Source organism: Paramisgurnus dabryanus, chromosome 1, assembly GCF_030506205.2.
Source record: "Paramisgurnus dabryanus chromosome 1, PD_genome_1.1, whole genome shotgun sequence".
In the NCBI taxonomy this organism is placed as follows: Eukaryota; Metazoa; Chordata; class Actinopteri; order Cypriniformes; family Cobitidae; genus Paramisgurnus; species Paramisgurnus dabryanus.
In genome coordinates, this window is record NC_133337.1 from 6,866,648 (window position 1) to 6,886,162 (window position 19,515).

Consider the following 19,515-nt stretch of genomic DNA (forward strand, 5'->3'; position numbering starts at 1 on the left):
GTCAAGAACTCTCTGACCGTACCGTGGTCCAGTAGACCTGCAGTCTGTAGTCTCCAAGATTAACCACTTCCTGTGCTGCCTAAATTTGATAGTCAATGGGTGCGTATGGGTGGTTTACATTAACACCTTAACGTGGAAGGCGTGGCAACCGATGCTCAAGAATTCAGTTCGAATTTGGTCATTTTTTTCATATTTCTAAGTGGTTGCCATAGCGATGAGGCATGGTCATGTGACGTTTCTTCAAAAAGGAAAAGAATGTAGCATGTATGTGCGCAGAACAGTGCAGACGGTCCTGTCTGCACCATACAGCAAGACGCCTCTGCAAACCAACCACTGTTTGAATAGTGAGGCTATCATACAAAACCTGAGCTATACACTCACACACACACACACACACATAAATATATACACACACAGAGAGAGCGCCATCCTGAGGTAAGCACAGAGTTACATGGCTACCCTATTAAAGACCCTATGGAATCAACATGGAATCACAGTTTTTTTAGCTTTTGGTATGATTATGGTAGCCATAGAGATACCTATAGTCTGTGGTGCTCCATAACATTGACGAAATTCGCATTTAGAAGATTTCTTATGTCCCCCAAAACATTTTATGACATCAGCTTCTCATAAGGCTGTGAGGTAAACTAAACGATATTGGCTATTTTAAAAGGGGGAGGAGTCACACAATGCCCCACCCTAACTTCCTGTTTCTGTGGAAATTACATCACTTTAGTGCGTCTTTAAATCACTTTTCTTTGTCGACATATGTTACAGAAAGGTCATTGTTTTAACAAAGAACCAACAAGCACGTGACATCAAAATATAGCGAGAACGATTTTGGAGTGGACTGCTCTGTATGCTTTCCAGTGGCATCAATCATGTCATCCACTTGTCGGCCTGCGCAGTGCTGACACACTTATCACCACCTCATTGCTGACAACAAATGTATACTTTAGTCGCATAACATCAGTTGACGGAAACGCTGTCATTTTGCAGTTTTTTTGTCGACATTTAGAAAATAACGATAAAGTTTTGCTAAAGATAAAAATCTTTACTTGAAACGTTGCTAAAGCACATTTGCTGTTGCTAGTCGGATACAAGTCATGAAATTTGTATATAGTTCAGGTAGAAAATGAGAAACTGCATATTTTAAATGCTTATTTTGTCAAGTTGAATGAGTACATTAACTTACTCCTAATAAACTAAGCTAACTGACTAAAAGCCACTAAAACAATTACCGTTTTATTGGTTTTAAAAAACAATTACTACATTAACATAATTTGCCAATGGCCACTGTTATGACTTTGTGTAGCCTCGTGATATAAACCATAGTGTACTTTATATCTAAATTTTATCACCACTTTACACTTTAACAATAAAGTCAATGATACTTACACGTGCATACTGCAAAATGTAAAGTTATATTATTTTACTTATACTATAAAACTTGTTATTGCATTTTTTTATTTATTATTTATCTTAGTTTTCCTTTACTGTATATTTTTTATATTTTACAAAATAAGGTACATGAATTATAATGACTTCTTACGTGTAAACGTGACGGCTTTGGATTGCTGCTGCTATGTTTTGTGTCTGTGTGTTTTGTCGGCATGAGGTGTTATGTCGATCTCTGCGCATGTACTTTAAGATGGATGTTGGTCTGGTTTGGCAGTGACCCACCCTTATAATTAGGCCCGCCTGAGGGGTTCGCCTTCATAAATCCAGGCTTCAGATCTGCTCAGTGACACGCCATTTATCACATGTGCACACATTTGCACACATACTTTTGCGGTCAATTATCACAGGTGTGCTATGCCAGGGCCCGTTAATTACTACCTGTTAGCAAACTTTGTAAAAATAGCCATTCATCAAGTTGTGTAGTGAATAACAACGATGATGCAGGGCTAAGCATCTCGCTAAAAGCACCTTATATTAGTCTCCGACTGTGAATGTTTAGTTAGGTAGCAAGTGTGCGTTTATGAAGGTTTATGAAGCACCTATCTGATCGTTCGTTCAATAGAAACATTTGAGCTAATGGTCAGACACCTCTGATGTCAAGCTGATTGGTTCATGCTTAGACACGCCCCTTAAAGGATTTATAAAGTTCAACAGTGACCGCCCACTATTAATTTTCACTGTAGGCATTTTAGAAAATTTTTCAATATTATATAGCAGTATGTTTGTTCTCCAGGAATTAAAACCCTCAACCCCTTTGCACTGCTAATGCTATGTATAAAAATGTACACCTTGTAAAGCACTGTACAGTAAGTCGCTTTGGAAAAAAGCATTTGCCAAATGCATAAATGTAAATATAAATGACTTAATTTGTAAAGTTGGGTCAGTAAGAAAGATGAATCTTATATGCTCAGCCGATATCCAATCAGATGATATTTCTGTATCCATAAAATATTGCATCCTGTATTTCCTCTCTCCAGTAGAGATTTTTTGTGGACTAAACAATATTTCTTTAACAGACAGTTTAACTGATAGTAAACGGGTTAGATTAAAGGTAGCTGCAGATGAAAGAGCAATAATAATAGGTGTTTAGTCTTCATATGTAATTGGGATGTAAGTATGACACATAGCAGAAAATACCCTGCTTTTACATAATATACCAGGCGACTCTAAACCAATACCAACTTTAACCGCAGACTAAACAAAAAAGCACATCACGTAGACACTTAATGTTTTATTATAAGTGCTTCTGTGTGTGTGTGTGTGTGTGTGTGTGTGTGTGTAAATGTAATACTGATTACAGTGCCCCCAACTGATCTCATTCGGTGCAATCCCCTAAATTGCCTGGATTTGATAAAAGTTTTTTTGTCAGTGATGACAGATAGGATAGCGTGGCTGGTGTGATGACAGCCCCATAGCTTGATCACATACAGAAAGACAGCACGAGAGTAGGCCAGATGACCGTGAGAGAAAGAGAGAGAGGTGTGGGTAAGGATAGAGTGATTGAAATGACTGTGAACAGCTTCCAGATGTTTGATTAGAAGGTGTGTGTGCTTGGTGTCATCTCAGAAATGAATTATGGGATGGAGGAGTCTTGGTGTGTGTGTGTTGCTGTGGTTGACAGTCCGGTCGATGGGCACCACGGGCACGTCTCCGCTGGCCTGGGTGCTTGCGTGCTTGAGATTGAAATTATTTGAAATGAGAGTTTTGCATTTGCTCAAGGCCATGTAGTCAGTTGAATTTGTTGTTGTGTGATTTTATGTTATTTTAACACAAATTTGTGACCCTGCCAGTGAAATCCAGGCTAATAATCTAATTTTAAGATGAGACAGAAAATCTATTTGTATTCATGTAAATTAAGAGTAAGACCACATCAGCTAGGCTGCATCACCTCGGATGACACCGGGCCCAGGCGACCCCCAGCATTTTGAAGAGTTTAGAAGCCGAAACCATGCTGGTTTTTCCTGGCGGCTCTGGTCAGGCAGCGGTGGTGTTATTACGCGGCGAAATCCCTTTATGAACAAAACAAATAAAACAGACCTTTTAAATCTCCAAAAAATACACTGGAGTGCTCAAGAGCGCATTTCTCAGAGATTAGCTCTCCCGAGGTGTGCAGCCCGAGAACGATCTGCGAAAATGTACCTTTTGTTTCAAAATCCTGCGGCTCTGTACAAACTTATTTGTAGAGGTTTGTGTTTCAACAAATGTATTCATTTTAATTACTTTTTTCTCTAAATATTTGCTAAGGCTACATACATCCCCGAGTACAGACCCTCACTCGGAAGCCCCTGGGAGTTTTGCATTTTAATATCAGCCTTTAGCACAGGCCCTGAGTGACAATGAGATCTTTCTTTCTTTCTGTCTGTCTGCATTTCTGTTATCTGTATGTGTGTGTTTGTCTATTGTTATATCTATCATTCTCTTTCTTTCTTTCTACCCATCTGTCTTTCTTTCTTTCTTTCTTTCTTTTTTCTTTTTATCAGTTTGTCTGTCTGTGTCTGTCACCTATTTGTCTGTCTGTCTGTCTGTCTGTCTGTCTGTTGCCTGTCTCACTTTCTGTCTGCCATCTATCTGTCTGTGTGTCCGTCTGTCTGTTCTGCTGCCTGTCTGCCATGTGTCTGTCTGTCTGTCTGTCTGTCTGTGTGTCATCTATCTATCTGTCTGTCTGTCATCTATCTGTCTGTCTGTGTCTGTCATCTATCGGTCTGTCTGTCTGTCTGTCTGTCTGTCTGTCATCTATCTATCTGTCTGTCTGTGTCTGTCATCTATTTGTCTGTCTGTCTTTTACCTATTGGTCTGTTTGTCTGTGTCTGTCATCAATCAGTCTGTCTGTCTGTGTTTGTCATCTATCTGTCTGCCTATCTGTCTGTCTGTCTGTCTGTCTGTCTATGTCTGCCTTTCTTTCTTTCTTCCTACCTGTCTACCTGTTTGTCTGTCTGTCTGTCTGTCTGCCTATCTATCTATCTATCTATCTATCTATCTATCTGTCTGTCTGTCTGTCTGTCTGTCTGTCTGTCTGTCTGTCTGTCTGTCTGTCTGTCTGTCTGTCTGTCTATCTATCTATCTATCTGTTATCTGTCAGTTTATCATTCTGTCTGTCTATCATTCTCAATTTTCTTTTTATATAACTGTCTGTTTTTTTCTATCTGACTTTCTGTCTACCTGTCTGTCTATTGTTTTATAATTTTATCTATAATTCTTTATTTTTTGTCTAACTATCTGTCTGTCTGTCTGTCTGTCTGTTTTTTCTATTGTTCTACTTTTCTATGTATTGTTCTTACTTTTCCCTCTGTCTGTTTATTTTTCGTTCTGTCTATCAGTCTTTATTTTCTATCTTTCTATCTGTCTGGATCTGTTTTATCTATCATTCTCTATTTTCTATCTATCTACCTTATTTCTTTCTTTTTTCTTTATTTCTTTTAATAAAGTCAGTAATTAGCATTAGTAATCAATTGATATATCTGAATGCTGTGTTTACTCCCAAACTCTTTCGATGTTGATTTATACTTTCAGCCTCTCTGCTCTTTCCCTGGCAGTTTTTTTATCATTTACAGATGTGAAAATGTTAAATGTATTTTCTCAAACTCAAAGCTTATTTAGTCCTATTAAACTTCATTATGTGGAATCACATTAGCCCCCTGCTTCGCACAGGAGCCACTGAAATAAAGTGTAGATGCCCGCATGCGTTTTTTTTGTGTGTGTGTGTTTTTTAGGGAATGTTTAATCACTTTTAAATATTCCATTATGTCATTTGCTCTGAAATTTTAAATAAATGTACACACTGCTGAATTATTTATCAAGATGCATACTCTAGTTCTGATACAGAGATTTAAAGACAAAATATATTTGTCATAATCAGCTGGTCTGATGATAACCAATTGGTTGCTCTGATTATGTGTGTGTTATGGAAACATCTTAACAGAAATTATCCATATTGTTACATTTGACAGGTAGACAGGAAATAAACTGTCAGAGTTGATAAAGCACTTCCTGTAGGTGACCTCATACATATGACAAGCTCACACTTGCTTTAATCAGCCTGTAGACTTCTGCTGCTGGCTCATAGATTACTGAATCATCATCTTCATCATCTTAAATCAAAGCAAGAAAACATTTAGGTTTTTGTCCCAAAATGAAATCTGTTTAATACCCTTTTTTTATCTTTATGCTGCAGATGTATACACTGTGATCCTTGCTAGTAGTCTCAGAATAGAAGTTTTTATTTTCATAAAATGCCGAAGGTCTCTGTTGTATCTGCGCATTTCATCCCAACAGCATTGCTTAGATTAAACAGAGTTTGTGATTTGCATGAAACCATAATCTCTGAATGATTCCCAAGTTTAGGTAAATGTGTGCATGTTAGGCTCCTTTTGTAATGGTGACGCCCATGTTCTGTTAGCTTGTATATCTGTGGTCTTAAGCCCAGTGGAAACTTTCTGTTCAACATCAGTTAATATTAGAGAAAACCATGAGCCAACGTGTGTTTGTCTACTTAAATAACTGCAAAGGAAACCCCAAACTTCGCCACATAGACACACATGCACACACAGTTTCCTACACATTTGTTGACGGGATAAGCTTTTATAAGGTTTGTGGGGGCTTGCCAAGGTTGGCTGATATATTTAAGATGATGTTGTGTGACTGTGTGCATGTCTGTTTCAGTGAGCATAAGAAAAACAGTTTATAAATCCAAAAAGCTGTTTATAAGAATACTGTTTCTGCCTTGTACTACACTGCATTTGCCAACCTCATCTCCTCTCTCACTTACTCTGTCTCTCTCTCTCTCAATCTCTCTTTTCTGCAGACATCGATGAGTGTTTGGAGAATAATGGAGGTTGTGATCATTTCTGCCGAAACACAGTTGGGAGTTTTGAGTGCAGCTGTCAGAAAGGATTCAAACTCCTCACCAATGAGCGTACCTGTCAAGGTTTGTGATTCGTTTGATTTCAAAACAAACCATTTGTTAGGGATCCAAGCTGACATTTTAAAGTTTTAAGGCTGTTTACGTGGATCTTACATTATGACAGTTCATGGTTCATCCATTCTGTCATTGACTTGCCTGTATGTTGATTTCAAACATGACTTGCTTTCATAGAAGACAAAAACTAGATGGGGATCATCTCATGGAGTGTCCATGCAGTCTACACTTTTCAGACTTTTGTACTATGATTGGTACATCAAACGAACATATCTGTACCATAATGGTACATATTACTAGGACCTTTTAAAAAGGTACCATCCCAGTGGCAACTTTTGTTCATTTTTTCTAATAGTGTGGTTAAAATGTTTTTTTGGCTTTTACTATGAATATTTATAGGCTTAAATTGCTTTACCTACAGTATAAACCAGTGTGTACAAAATTCACCTTTAGAAGATATACGGTAAACATTAACAAAACAATAAAACAGGCTTCCACTTCCGTCAATACAGATCAACGATTTAATGACATCATTCTGTACTTCAGCCTCTCATCAGATTTCAAAATTAGCTATATAGACCAAAAACACTTTTTGTACCAGGCTGTAATAAACATATTATATCTACTGTAAAATAAAAGGCCATTTTAACATGGGGGAGTGTGGGAATTGACTTCCATTGTAGCTAGCCTATAGCAGCCCGTCGATGAATTGCAGTTTAAGTCACTTCCATATTGACTTCATCAGAGAGATCGGAAGGTCGGCCCTCGGGTAAACTAAATGCTATTGTTTTTTAAAGAAGGGGAGGAGCCAGTCAAAATGTCATGCCCTATCTTTGCATTTCAATGCATCCACCAAAGCTTTGCATTTCAAAATACTACATAACATAAAAGTACCACAAACATAACATACAATTCATGCACTGAAAATATCTCATTTTAGTCATTCTTACGATTATTTAAACCTAACAAATGTGTAAATAATGAACCTTTTAACACCATTTATAACAACTACAGCCAGTGGCAATTCAGGGACACTCTCTAGCACTGAAAAGGAGTGCAAAAAAACCATCCCAGACATTTTTGTCAAAAGCACCTCTAGCTGTTCTGCTGTTTGGCCAAGAAGCTTGTAAGCGTGTAACGCTGTGTAAAATGTGTATTTCCATTTAGTGAAGTTTACTGGAGGTGAATAGCAGCGGATTCCTGAAGCGTGTCATGGCACGACAAACACAATTATTTTATTAAGCTACACCAAACCACCACACCACACTATTCCTGGCTATTGGTTGCGTAGGGTGTGTTTACAGGATTTAAACTGACTGGGACGTGTTGGTTGGGTAGCATTTAGGCTGCGTGGCTTGGCTGTCCCAGCTGTCACATTTAACATTGACGTGACCTTTGTGTCTTTCTGTTGTTATGTCTTGATTCCAATTGTATATTATTCATTAAATTAAATTATTCATTGACCTTTATAAAGGGTACCATTCCAGTGATGGCTTTTGAACCATTTGTTCTAACAGTGTACTGCTGGTCAATACCATCGTGAGTTCACTTTCACTTTAAGCCAGGGAATGAAATGGTTAAATAAAAACACTTTTGTGTTTGTAAAACCACACACATTTGTCTGTTGCAGATATCGACGAGTGTTCCTTTGAAAGGACGTGCGATCACATCTGCATCAACTATCCGGGAAGCTTCGAGTGTGTGTGTCACAAAGGTTACAGCCTCTATGGGTTTACACACTGCGGAGGTGAGTTTAAAATCTCTAAACACACAGGTTCTTCAAATATAAAAAGAGAAAAATTTACAAATACAAAAAAGGGCCATGGCCTTCGGTGCTTCTGAATTGACTAAACCTATCTATGTGTGCGTGTGTGTGTGTGTGTTTGTGTCAGATATTGACGAGTGCAGTATTAATGAAGGGAGCTGTGAACACGGCTGTGTGAACACACAGGGCAGCTACGAGTGTCTGTGTCCTCCTGGAAAAAAACTCCACTGGAACAAGAAAGACTGCGTCGGTAAGTCCTGTCCGTGCATTCTTAAACATCCATTGATATTTGGGGTTTCCCATGGCAACCTACCTCGTTTGTCCCTCAGAGGCGGTAAAATGCCTTTCCAATGGGAAGCCGGCACCTCGTGCGCAGCTCAGCTGTACCAAGACAGGAGGAGGGGAGGTGTGCGCCCTGTCCTGTCCGTCAAACGCTCTCTTCCTGGCAGGTTGGTACCTAGCACTGCATAATTTCTGTTTTATTTGTTTTATAATTTAATCATTGCAGATTGATGCAGTTATCTCCATGTCAGGCCACTGTATTAAGTATTCATATGGATAAAATTTCCTTTCATATTAATTGATCCAAGTGACGACACTGTCAGATAAAATGGTAAAAATGCTCCCTAGCTGTCACTGAGTCAGTACCCATTCACCTTTGTACCTAAAGAGTACATATTAGTACTTTAAGGGACATCATGGCTAGGTACCTACTGATATCAAATCTACATAGTTGTACCTAAATATATGGGACTTCTTAAAGGGTACTGCCTCGGTAACAGCATGGGATAATTTTTTCAACATTTTTTTCCTGAAAGCTATACGATAAATTGTTTTTGGCCTCTGCCCCCCTCTAGTGTTGTAAACCTTACATAACATTGTTTGCTTGTTTGATACATTTTACGCTGTGTAGATCAGGGGTCTACAACCTTTTTGTATGCAAGGACTTCCACAATGGACAAAACAATCTGAAGGGTTACTTCTTTTTTATATAGTCTACTACTCAAAAACATATTATTTATAAATAAAAAGTTTTTTTATATAGAAGCCAAGTTAATGTTAAAGTTAAAATATGTAATAAATAAATATTAAAATTAGGGCTATTAATGGAATGTGCACAGACTCGGTGTGGGCAACCTGGTGCCCATGGGCAGTGGGCACCATGTTGGAGACCATTGGTGTACAGTAGATCATCTAGTAACACTTTATAATAAGGGTTGGATGTAACTAGTTACTCTAATTAAATTACATTCCCTTGAAAAAGTTAAGTTAGGGATTACTCTTATTTGTATTTTGTTTTTGTAATTGAATTACAGTTACGTTTGATGTTACTGAAATAATACAATTCTGAATTGGCTAAAATGCATGTTTTTTATGTATCCTTCTCATTTTAAATACTTTGTCGAGTTAATAAGAAAAATAGTAAGACAAAAGTTTCCAACTTTCACTATTAACTGGTTGGTTAACTAGCTGTTTATTAGTACTATAAAAGCATATATTAATGACTTATTTCTCAAGACCTTATTCTACATGCTTAATCCTACCAAAATCCTACCAATACATAAATGTAACCACTACTTTACTACTGTAAGTATTATTCACCAGAAATTGTGAGAAAATTGATGCGAATGTAGTTTATAGTGAGGATTGGACCCTAAAGTGTGACCAGAATAATTTATTTAGTTTTATATGATTTATTTGAAATAATTAAAAGAGCTATTAGATGTAGTAACTAGTAATGAATTACTTTTTGAGTAACTTACCCAAAACTGATAATAAACTTATATTTGTTAACATTAGTTGCATAAGCTAACATGAACTAACCATGAACAATACTTACACAGCATTTTAATCTTAGTTTATTTCAGCATTTACTAATACATTTTAAAATAAAAAGCTTTTAACCTGATTGCACAATGGGCTAACATAAAAAATTGTATTGGCATCATCATAAACAATGATGACTAAATAATGAACTGATTTTTAGTTTATGTTAATGCATTACTAATCTCTTTTTCTGATAGTGTATGCATTTCATTGTATGTTAATACACCTCTAAGTCTCTTCATTTGTATGCATTTAATACATAGTTTAGATTCTTATTGCCATTTTGCCCACAACATTATGACCAGTGTAAAATCTTGGTCCTTAAGCAAATCACCAATATATCCACTACGCAAATAAGACATGAAACATTGTTATAAAGAGGTCGGTGAAAAGAGAACAGACTGGACAGAAATAAGCTGCAGAGGTTGCAACAACTCAATACAATGCTTGTGGAAGCTGTACATACATACATCAGCGTAGCTGTAAATGTCATACAGACAAAACAATCATTAAAAGGCAAGATATGTATAACTGAACTGACTTGAGGACATCAGTCATGTGATTTTTGACATTTGTGAGAAAGTGACTAAACAGTGTTTTTGCAAACGTTTTGGAATGTTGAAGCGGTATTTCATTAGGACATCTGTCATCTGCGGACTGATTTTGTAAAGATATTAAGGTGTTAGATGCCCAAAAGTTGTCATTGACAAATTTTATGCTGGATCATCAGCGTGGAGGAATGTGTGTAAACATATTAACACCCAAAAGTAACTTTAGCTGCTTCCAGATGACTTCTGGTTCATCCCGCGGAAGAATCACATTCGCCAATGAACTTTAGAGTGCATTGCGATTAAAAAATTGTAAAATGCACTACATGTACTGTAGTATGCACTAATATAAAGTGTGACATTCATGCTAACGTCTAATGATGAGATTAGTAGCATTAAAGTTCAAGGCAGGCAGGAAACAATCGTAATAAAGTTCAGGTAAACAAAACAACAGATAAGGAAGCAAACAATTGAAGGGTAAATATCCAGGAAATGTCGAAAATATAAATTCAGCAGTGCTCAAAATTGATGCAGGGGCAAACCATACAGTAGTTTGTGAGGAGCGAGTGAGGTATAACAGGTTAAATAGTCTGGGTAATGCATAGCAGGTGTGGTTGTGATCAGACATGATGGGACACTTTGTGAGTGTGTGTGTTTATGACTCTTGGATTCTTGTGTGTGTTAATAGTCCCATTGGATTCACACAGTGAGCACTAAAGCTGTATAAAACCTCTTTTAATCCTGTTCACCCAGGGCCTGTAGTCTCATGCCAACAGAAATACTCAGCCTGCCATTGGACGATTTGTAGCAAGTCCAAAGCCAGGCCAATGACTCTCCAGACAGCATTACAACATTCTGTCATTCTAACAGCCAATCTTTTCTACACATGCATATATCATACACACGCACGCACGCACACACACACACACACACACACACACACACACACACACACACACACACACACACACACACATTGGTTTCCATGTTTTGTGGGGACATTCCATAGACGTAATGGTTTTTATACTCTACAAAACAATACTCAGGTGCATCTGTTAAATAATTTCATAAAAACGCTTGTGTGTGTTTTTGTTTGTGATTTAGACTCCGAGAACAGTTACACTTTGAGTTGCGGTGTACCTGTCCAACCAGGTAAAGTTCCTACGAAGAAAAACATCACTTCAACCAACAGTAGCTCTCTTCAGACCTGCACAGGTAACACATTCACCAAAAGTGAAATAGTTTGGCTTTTTTGTTTAACTCACAACATGATGACCAATGTAAAATCGTGTAAAAAGTGTGCACTACACAAATTAGGCTTGCAATGCTCTTTCCAGGCATAATGATAAAGAAGTTGATAGAAAGAGGGCATACTGGACAGAAATGAGGAACAGAGGTTGCAACAACTCATTACAGTACTACATTAGGATTTACAGGTAGGATAGGCAGTTTAAGAGAGGCCTATCTACAAAAGCATCTCACCCTACCATCCTCCAAAACACATAAGCTCGGCTATTTTTGATCCAGATGTTCCTTCTTCATGGCCTTAGTCTTTGTTTAACGTTTTTCTTGTGGCATGTTTGGTTGGTTTAGAAGGAATGAAAGGTAGTCGCTGTTTGCCTTCCATTCTCACTTGGTTTGCATGGCGTAATGGGAAAGGCAGGGTTGCCAAATCTGCCTAAACCAAATCAGCCCAATCAAAACTAGCACAAATACCAAAACTTTGCGTAAATAAAATCGTCTTACCTTAAAGAAGAGGTCTTTATGGGTCCACTTACTGTACATTCGAAAAATCAAATGTCTGAGCGGGTTCAGGTCTAAAAGTTTTACATGTGCCTCGGATATAGTAATAGCGCCATCAGGTCTAGTTTAAAATAAATGTGTTTTTGATGAACGGACCTGAGACAACCCGAACTATCTCGCGTGTGTGCTTCGAGTACTTTTTCAAACCCCTCCTCTGTTTGTCAAGAGCGCCTACAACATCGCTTGGCTGGTGGTAGATCAATTTTAATTTAGACAGACCTTGTCAATGAATTTTAAATGTACATTTTAGCGGTTACCTTGGTGTCATTGTCAGATAACAAATGAAAATAAATGGAGCAGTGGGCCCAATTGGTTGCGAGGCCACTGGGCTTCTTTCTGTCTGATTGGTGCGTGCAGGGGTGCAGTCTGCACACACATCAGTTACATTCGGGTCCAATCCAGTTAAAAAATTGCCACTGGTTCAGGTCTGACTCGGGTCTAATTTTCTCTGGTTTGTCTCGGGTCTTTCTTAAAAAAAAAGATTTATGTACGTCGGGTTCGAATAAAAAGTGATTTTGTTAATTTCGGGTCGGGTACATTTCTTTGGACCTGAGAGGACCTTTACCTTAGTCACGATGAAACACAAGTAGGGATTGTCTTATTTTCTCCATCGTGAATTTGCAAACCATTATTCAAGTGAAACGGCCTATGAAATAAAAAAAGAGAGGGGGCTTGATTTGAATTCGTTTAAGAAGAATTGATTGGTCATGTTGCTATATGCTAATCGCTGTGATCTTTTCCCGGGCCCCAGGGAGAGGAGAAGATTTGCATTGTTGATTAAATATCAGGAGGGCACATGCATTTTTATACAATGATGAAGCTCACAGTCATTTGTAAAAATAAATACCACAATATTACAAAAAACTTTTACGTTTTCAATTTCATTGTGACTATAGACAAGCGGGATGTATGGAGGTTTGCAAATACATAGATTAATAGGCAAGTTGAACATCTTATCATTGCATTCACTTTGGCAAAATTTTACATGCCTTGCACAGAAGGTGTAATTTAATATAAATGTGTTTATATGAAAACCATGTAACTTAGTGATCAGGATGTGAAAAGATTTTCAGCCAGCATAGCAAAAAGAGTTTCTGCAAAAAAATCGCCTACCCTGCTTTTAAGATACTGACATCAGCATAACTATAAATGTCATACAGCCAAACAAAGCATTAAGTGCAAGATATGTACACTCGACCTGACTGAAAGACAATCAGTCATGTGAACTTTTGACATGAAATTCGGATAAAAAGTTGCAAATCTAAATCAAACAAATGCAACATTCATTTTAATTCAGCTGCATGCATTAGCGTGTTAACTTTGACAACTCTCTTTTTTATTCACAGATCAAATGAAGGTTTGATCAGTCCTGGTTTATTGATTTTTCTCTTCATCTATCCTCTTGATTCAGCACAAACCTTTCTCCTAAAATGCCTCACCTTGGCCTCTGTAGATGAGATCAGAGCTCATATTGCATGACTTAATCCGTTCTATCAAAATCTTTATGACAAAACCCAGACCCGGGCTCAAAAACAGGGATCTGCGTGGAGAATTAGTCGATCGACCCCACTGATGTCACGCTACTGTTAGTCCCGGGATCCTCTCTTTCCCAGCTCGACATTTCCAGTGCGGTTTGTTCTGTCGATTTTGGACAGATTCAGACAGCTTCCAAATACTCCCGCGTACACGCACTGCTTCTTGTTTTGGATTGAGTACACAGAAACACTGTGAACCTGAGCGAATGACCCTGTGTTGGCTATGAGTTTACATGCTGACATATTTGAAATACACAGACAGGATTCTACCGCAGCAGCTCTTGAGAGCCCAACAAGCACGCATGGGTCAGGCACGCATTGTGAAATGAATGTCACCGAAAGGTTCTGCACCAAACCCTTGCTTCGGGGTCCGAAATTGTCTTTATAACCCATAGAGACATTGACAACCACAGTCTGTTCTTGCTTCAACTCATGACTCTTTAGATCCCTTTCTCTTTTCTGGTGTTTATTTTACTTTTTTGACTTTGGACTCGTCGTCCTAAACTAGATACTCTCATTTTTAATACTTTGGAATGGCTTGTTCAACCCACAAGACTGATTTAGTATGTTTAAATTTTGGAAATGAAAAGGCCTCATATTTTGTCATTTTCCATGATTATTATCCAAACTGTGCAAGTGAAATTGAGACTTTGCCTATTTCCTATCCATCAGAGATGCTGGCTCAGCCTGTAAAGCAGAAAGCACGCTTTAAAATCAAAGACGCCAAGTGCCATCTCAGACCCCGAAACAAAGAGAAACCCAGAGACATGGGAAAGCAGGGCCTTCAGGGTGAGAACTACACAAAATCATCCTATACAATGTAAAGTGCATTTTGTGAAAAATAACCTTGAAATCTTTAATACTGACTAAGTATTGAAAGATTGAAATCAGTGTGAAATCAAACTCCTTATCTCATAGTTACTATATGATGAGACTTAAGATTTGAGGGAAATGTTTTAATAAGAATGCATTATGTTCTCAGCTGGTCAGTTCCCCTGCAACGATGACTGTCAGGTGACATTTGTAAATCTGAAGTGCGATTCCTCCAAAAAGCGTCGCCGTGGCCGCAAGTCTCCTTCTAAAGAAGTCTCTCACATCACCGCAGAGTTTGAGATGGAAATGAAAGAAGAGGAAGCCTCAGGTAACTGCATGTGTGGTTGTTTCATGTCTTATCTCTACAGATAACCCTGTCTAGGTTAAGATCGCAATCCTGATGGCATTTATTTCTACCTCAGAATCATGCAACGTGGACTGTGTGCGTGAGAAGACCAAACAGAGGCTGCAGAGCGCCATGCGCACCTTGCGTAAATCCATCAGCAAGCAGCAGTTTTACATTCAGTTTTCCGGTACGGCGTATGAGGTTGCGCAGCGCACCGTGCGGCAGACGGACGAAAATGAGGGGTGCAGTATAGGACAGGTTCTTACTGACAGAAAATGTGGTGAGAATTCTCGAATGCTTTTGTTGTTTTGTATATTGAAGACACAACGAATCTGTGCATTTTTTGTGTGTGACGTGTTGTGTGTATCTCAGTCAGCTGCAGTGTGGGAACGTTTTACAGCGGAGAACAGGAGCAGTGCGTAGTATGTCCTCCAGGAACCTATCAGGACAGAGAGGGCCAGCTGTCCTGTGAGCCCTGCCCCACCACGGATGGCCAGGGGATCGAAGGAGCCAAGAATGTCTCAGAGTGTGGAGGTGTGTCCGTCTGTGTATGTGGATACAGATGTTTTTACTCTCAATCAATGATCCGCTTTGTGATGCTAAGGCAAACTTATTGATTACTGGGACTGATTAATGCAGATCCATCCTGATCCATAGCCTACCTAATCAATATATTTTGAAATTCAGGATCAATCCAGCCAAAAAATCTCAAAATTACTCATTATCATGTAAATTAAAAGAGAACTGAGCTCGACCATGTTAAGGACCTAACATACAGAACTATACTAACGGTTGCCCTTCACTATATAAGCAGATAAATACTGCTCCTAATACAAAGGTCTCAATTTAATGATGTTGAAATTTGGATTTAAATTATTGACATGACCTTACTCTTTAAATATTATAAGATAAGCTACCAGAGATATATTTTTTGTCTATATGAGGAGTTCAGATGCAAAAGCCCTTAAATGCCACCTCTGTCAAAATTGAGATAATGACTTTAATGGAATGCTCTTGCCTCTGTTAAACACGTAATATACGTTTATCAAACACTTTTGCTTCAAATCCACTTATTCCCGGCCTCAGGTCATTCAGAAATACCGGTTTGTTGCCAGAATCCATTAAGAGTCTGATAAGAAATCATCATTTACTAGAAAACATGTCAGGCACACCACAAGGGTTTTGCATCTGAGTTCTTCAAATGTAAGATGAATTTATGTAGAAAACAGTAAATCAAAAAAATTACTTGGGTGGGTGTACACAGACAGGGTCACAGTCTCTAGCTGCAGGTTTGCAGAAATAACAGCTTGCTTTCGGCTCCCTCTTGTGGATTAAAATAAATTACAAACGCTCTCATAATGTTTATTTGACCCTCAATCCAGGGGCGTCAGTTTGTGTTGAAAAGTGGTGGGGACAAAAGATCAAATGAAAAAACATTGCAGCAAGACGGGAAAAATATTAAATAACGGCGCATCAAAAATGGGTATAATGTAGGCCAGTCAACAACATGAAAATACTCAGCATAAAACCCTCAACAATGTCGACTGCACATGTAACAGTCCCTACAACACCAGCTCAACCGAACAGTGCCAAGCACCATACTGTAGAAAACAGCAGCACGTTAAGTCAATGATTACAATGTAATTCATCACATTTGTAATAGAAAACACACCCTAAGCATACAACAAAACTAATGTGACCCTGGACCACAAAACCAGTCGTAAATCGCATAGGCATCAATTGATTTTTCAGAACATTTTAACCAAATGCTTTCAAAAAGTGGTGGGGACAAAATTAGCCATTTTAAAAAGTGGTGGAGACATGTCCCCAGCGTCCACAGTGTAAATGACACCTATGCCTCAATCTAATTGAATTTCGGTCTCAATGTATTTACAGTATAAAGCATCGTTTAAAACAACAACATTTGGCCAATGTGCAAAATCTCATCATATTACTCTAGTTTACCCAAATTAATAAAAAAATAATAATAAATAGCAGTGGAAATTGTTTGGGGGGATGCAACAAAGTATAAGTTTTACATTCAAATAACATGTTTTTGCCAGACTTTATACAATTATATATACATCATAATGTAGTGATTTTGTATTTGAATATTAATTTTTGTTAAAAGTTGTGGAAAATTCAAGACAGGTAAACAAAGTTACCTAAATTTTCAGAACAATTAACCAAAAGTGCATGGGGAACTGATATACTAAACACAATATTATTAATATAAAAATATTTTTCATATTTATCTTGGGTTATTCTTCCTTTGTTTTTAATTATGAAATGAGTATTTTGTGTATTCCCATTCCAGTTATAACAAGGGCATTCCTATATGGTTTGTGCTTTTACTAATTTAATAAGAATTGATTTAGAATTAGTTGTTGTCTCATATTAGAACTGTTTTTGATTACTGATTTGTTAAATTCAGAGATCCTGTGTTTTTGAAAGCGCAGTTGATACTGAATAACCATGGTTTTATTATAGTAAAAGTGTAGTAACATGCTTTTAGGCAGATTGATTATCATTTGTATAACCACAGTTTTACTACAAATACCATGTCTAAACTATAGTTTCTGTAGCAAAAATAGGTTTTATTTGTAGGAAAACCATGATTGTATATCTCAGTCCTTAATTTAGCAGTTTGGGGAAAACAGAAAAGTTGCCAATCTCGGAATAGGTTTGAAGACTCTGATTGGCTAAGTTTTATGTCATATCATAATATATTTTTATTTCCTAAATCAGTAATTGGCTTAACTTCTACAAAGACCCCCCTCCTGTGGGCAATTTCTCGAGTGCCCCACAGATGAACTTGAGATGAACAGACAGGCAAAGGGGACATACGGGGAAAGGATATATTCTCCACAGATTTTTTTTATCACGTCACACCATATAGATATCAATTTATATAATTTACAAAATAATGATTTTTGAATAATGAATTTCATTATTTTGTGTGTGTGTGTGTGGCTCAGGGTGTGTGGCACTCTAATGCCCTCTATTGACCAGCCGCCACTGATGAATAGAACTAAAATGATCGAAAGCATAATACAACGTTAAGAACAGTAAGGAGATATTAAAGGATTAGTCAATTTTCTTAAAAAAATCCAGATAATTTACTCACCACCATGTCATCCAAAATATTGATGTCTTTCTTTGTTCAGTTGAGAAGAAACTATGTTTTTTTAGGAAAACATTCCAGGATTTTCTTATTTTAATGGACTTTAATGGACCCCAACACGTAACAGTTTTAATGCAGTTTAAAATTGCAGTTTCAACAGAGTTTTAAAGGACTCCAAACGATCCCAAACGAGGCATAAGGGTCTTATCTAGCGAAACGATTGTCATTTTTGACAAGAAAAATAAAAAATATGTACTTTTAAAGCACAACTTCTCGTCTATCTCCGGTCCTGTGGCGCGCCAGCGCGACCTCACGCAATACGTCATCATGTCAAGAAGTCACGGATGACGAATGGGAAACTACGCCCCAGTGTTTACAAGTGTGGAGAAAGAGGACAGATCTGACGTTGTTGTATGTGGAATAATACTAATTAATGTCTCTGTGTCAATTTATTGTTTACAATGGTACACAAATGTGAAGTTGTGGTCTAAAAGTGCATATTTTTATATGTTTGGGATCGTTTAGAGTCCTTTGAAACTCCGTTGAAACTGCATTAATACTGTTAACGTGTTGGGGTCCATTTAAGTCCATTAAAATGAGAAAAATTTTCCTCAAAAAACATAATTTTTTCTCGACTGAACAAAGAAAGACATTAACATTTTGGATGACATGTTGGTTAGTAAATTATCTGGATTTTTTTTTAAGAAAATTGACTAATCCTTTAATTAAATATTCCTGTGTACTGACTCTGGTTGTAGGTCAGTGTCCTGCTGGTCACTTCTCCACTGATGGGTTCCGGCCATGCCAGCCATGCCAATTGGGCACGTTTCAACCTGAGCCCGGTCGTGTGCTGTGCTTCCCTTGTGGAGGAGGACTCATGACCAAGCATACAGGCAGCACATCCTTCAGAGACTGTGAAGCCAAAGGTAAGCTGGGGTTTACAGTGACACAGCATACACCACAAAACAAGAGCACCTATGGTGTGTATAGTGCATTGCACTGTCAATGCACTATGTGAAGATTTTTCTGTCTGTCTGCCTGTCCGTCCGCTCATCCATCCATCTTTCTTCTATCTATCGATCTGTCCATCTGTCCATCTTATGTCTTTCTGTCTATCTATTTATTTGGTTGTCTTTTATCTGTTTTATCGGTTCATTCATTCATCCATCCATCCGTGTATCATCTAATTTGTCTTCTATCTGTCTTTTTGTCTGTCAGTCTGTCTGTCTTCTATCTGTCTGTCTGTCTGTCTGTATGTCCATCTGTATCTATCATCTAATCTATCTGTCTTTTATTTATGTTTTTTCTGCCTGTATGTCTATCCGTCCGTCTGTCGGTTTTTCTGTCTATCCTTCCATCCATACAGACATCCATGTAT

The 19,515-nt window shown here is 37.9% G+C and overlaps 1 protein-coding gene across 1 annotated transcript in view; it reads left to right on the forward strand.

Moving 5' to 3' along the window:
• scube1 (signal peptide, CUB domain, EGF-like 1) overlaps window positions 1-19,515 on the forward strand; it is a 113,380-nt gene that overhangs the window by 89,919 nt on the left and 3,946 nt on the right. The window contains exons 10-19 of the mRNA XM_073815861.1: window positions 6,263-6,385; window positions 8,007-8,123; window positions 8,269-8,391; window positions 8,471-8,590; window positions 11,621-11,731; window positions 14,527-14,643; window positions 14,837-15,010; window positions 15,081-15,293; window positions 15,386-15,547; window positions 18,896-19,063. Coding sequence (XP_073671962.1) covers window positions 6,263-6,385; window positions 8,007-8,123; window positions 8,269-8,391; window positions 8,471-8,590; window positions 11,621-11,731; window positions 14,527-14,643; window positions 14,837-15,010; window positions 15,081-15,293; window positions 15,386-15,547; window positions 18,896-19,063 — 1,428 coding nt within the window. The remainder of the gene's footprint in view (window positions 1-6,262; window positions 6,386-8,006; window positions 8,124-8,268; window positions 8,392-8,470; window positions 8,591-11,620; window positions 11,732-14,526; window positions 14,644-14,836; window positions 15,011-15,080; window positions 15,294-15,385; window positions 15,548-18,895; window positions 19,064-19,515) is intronic.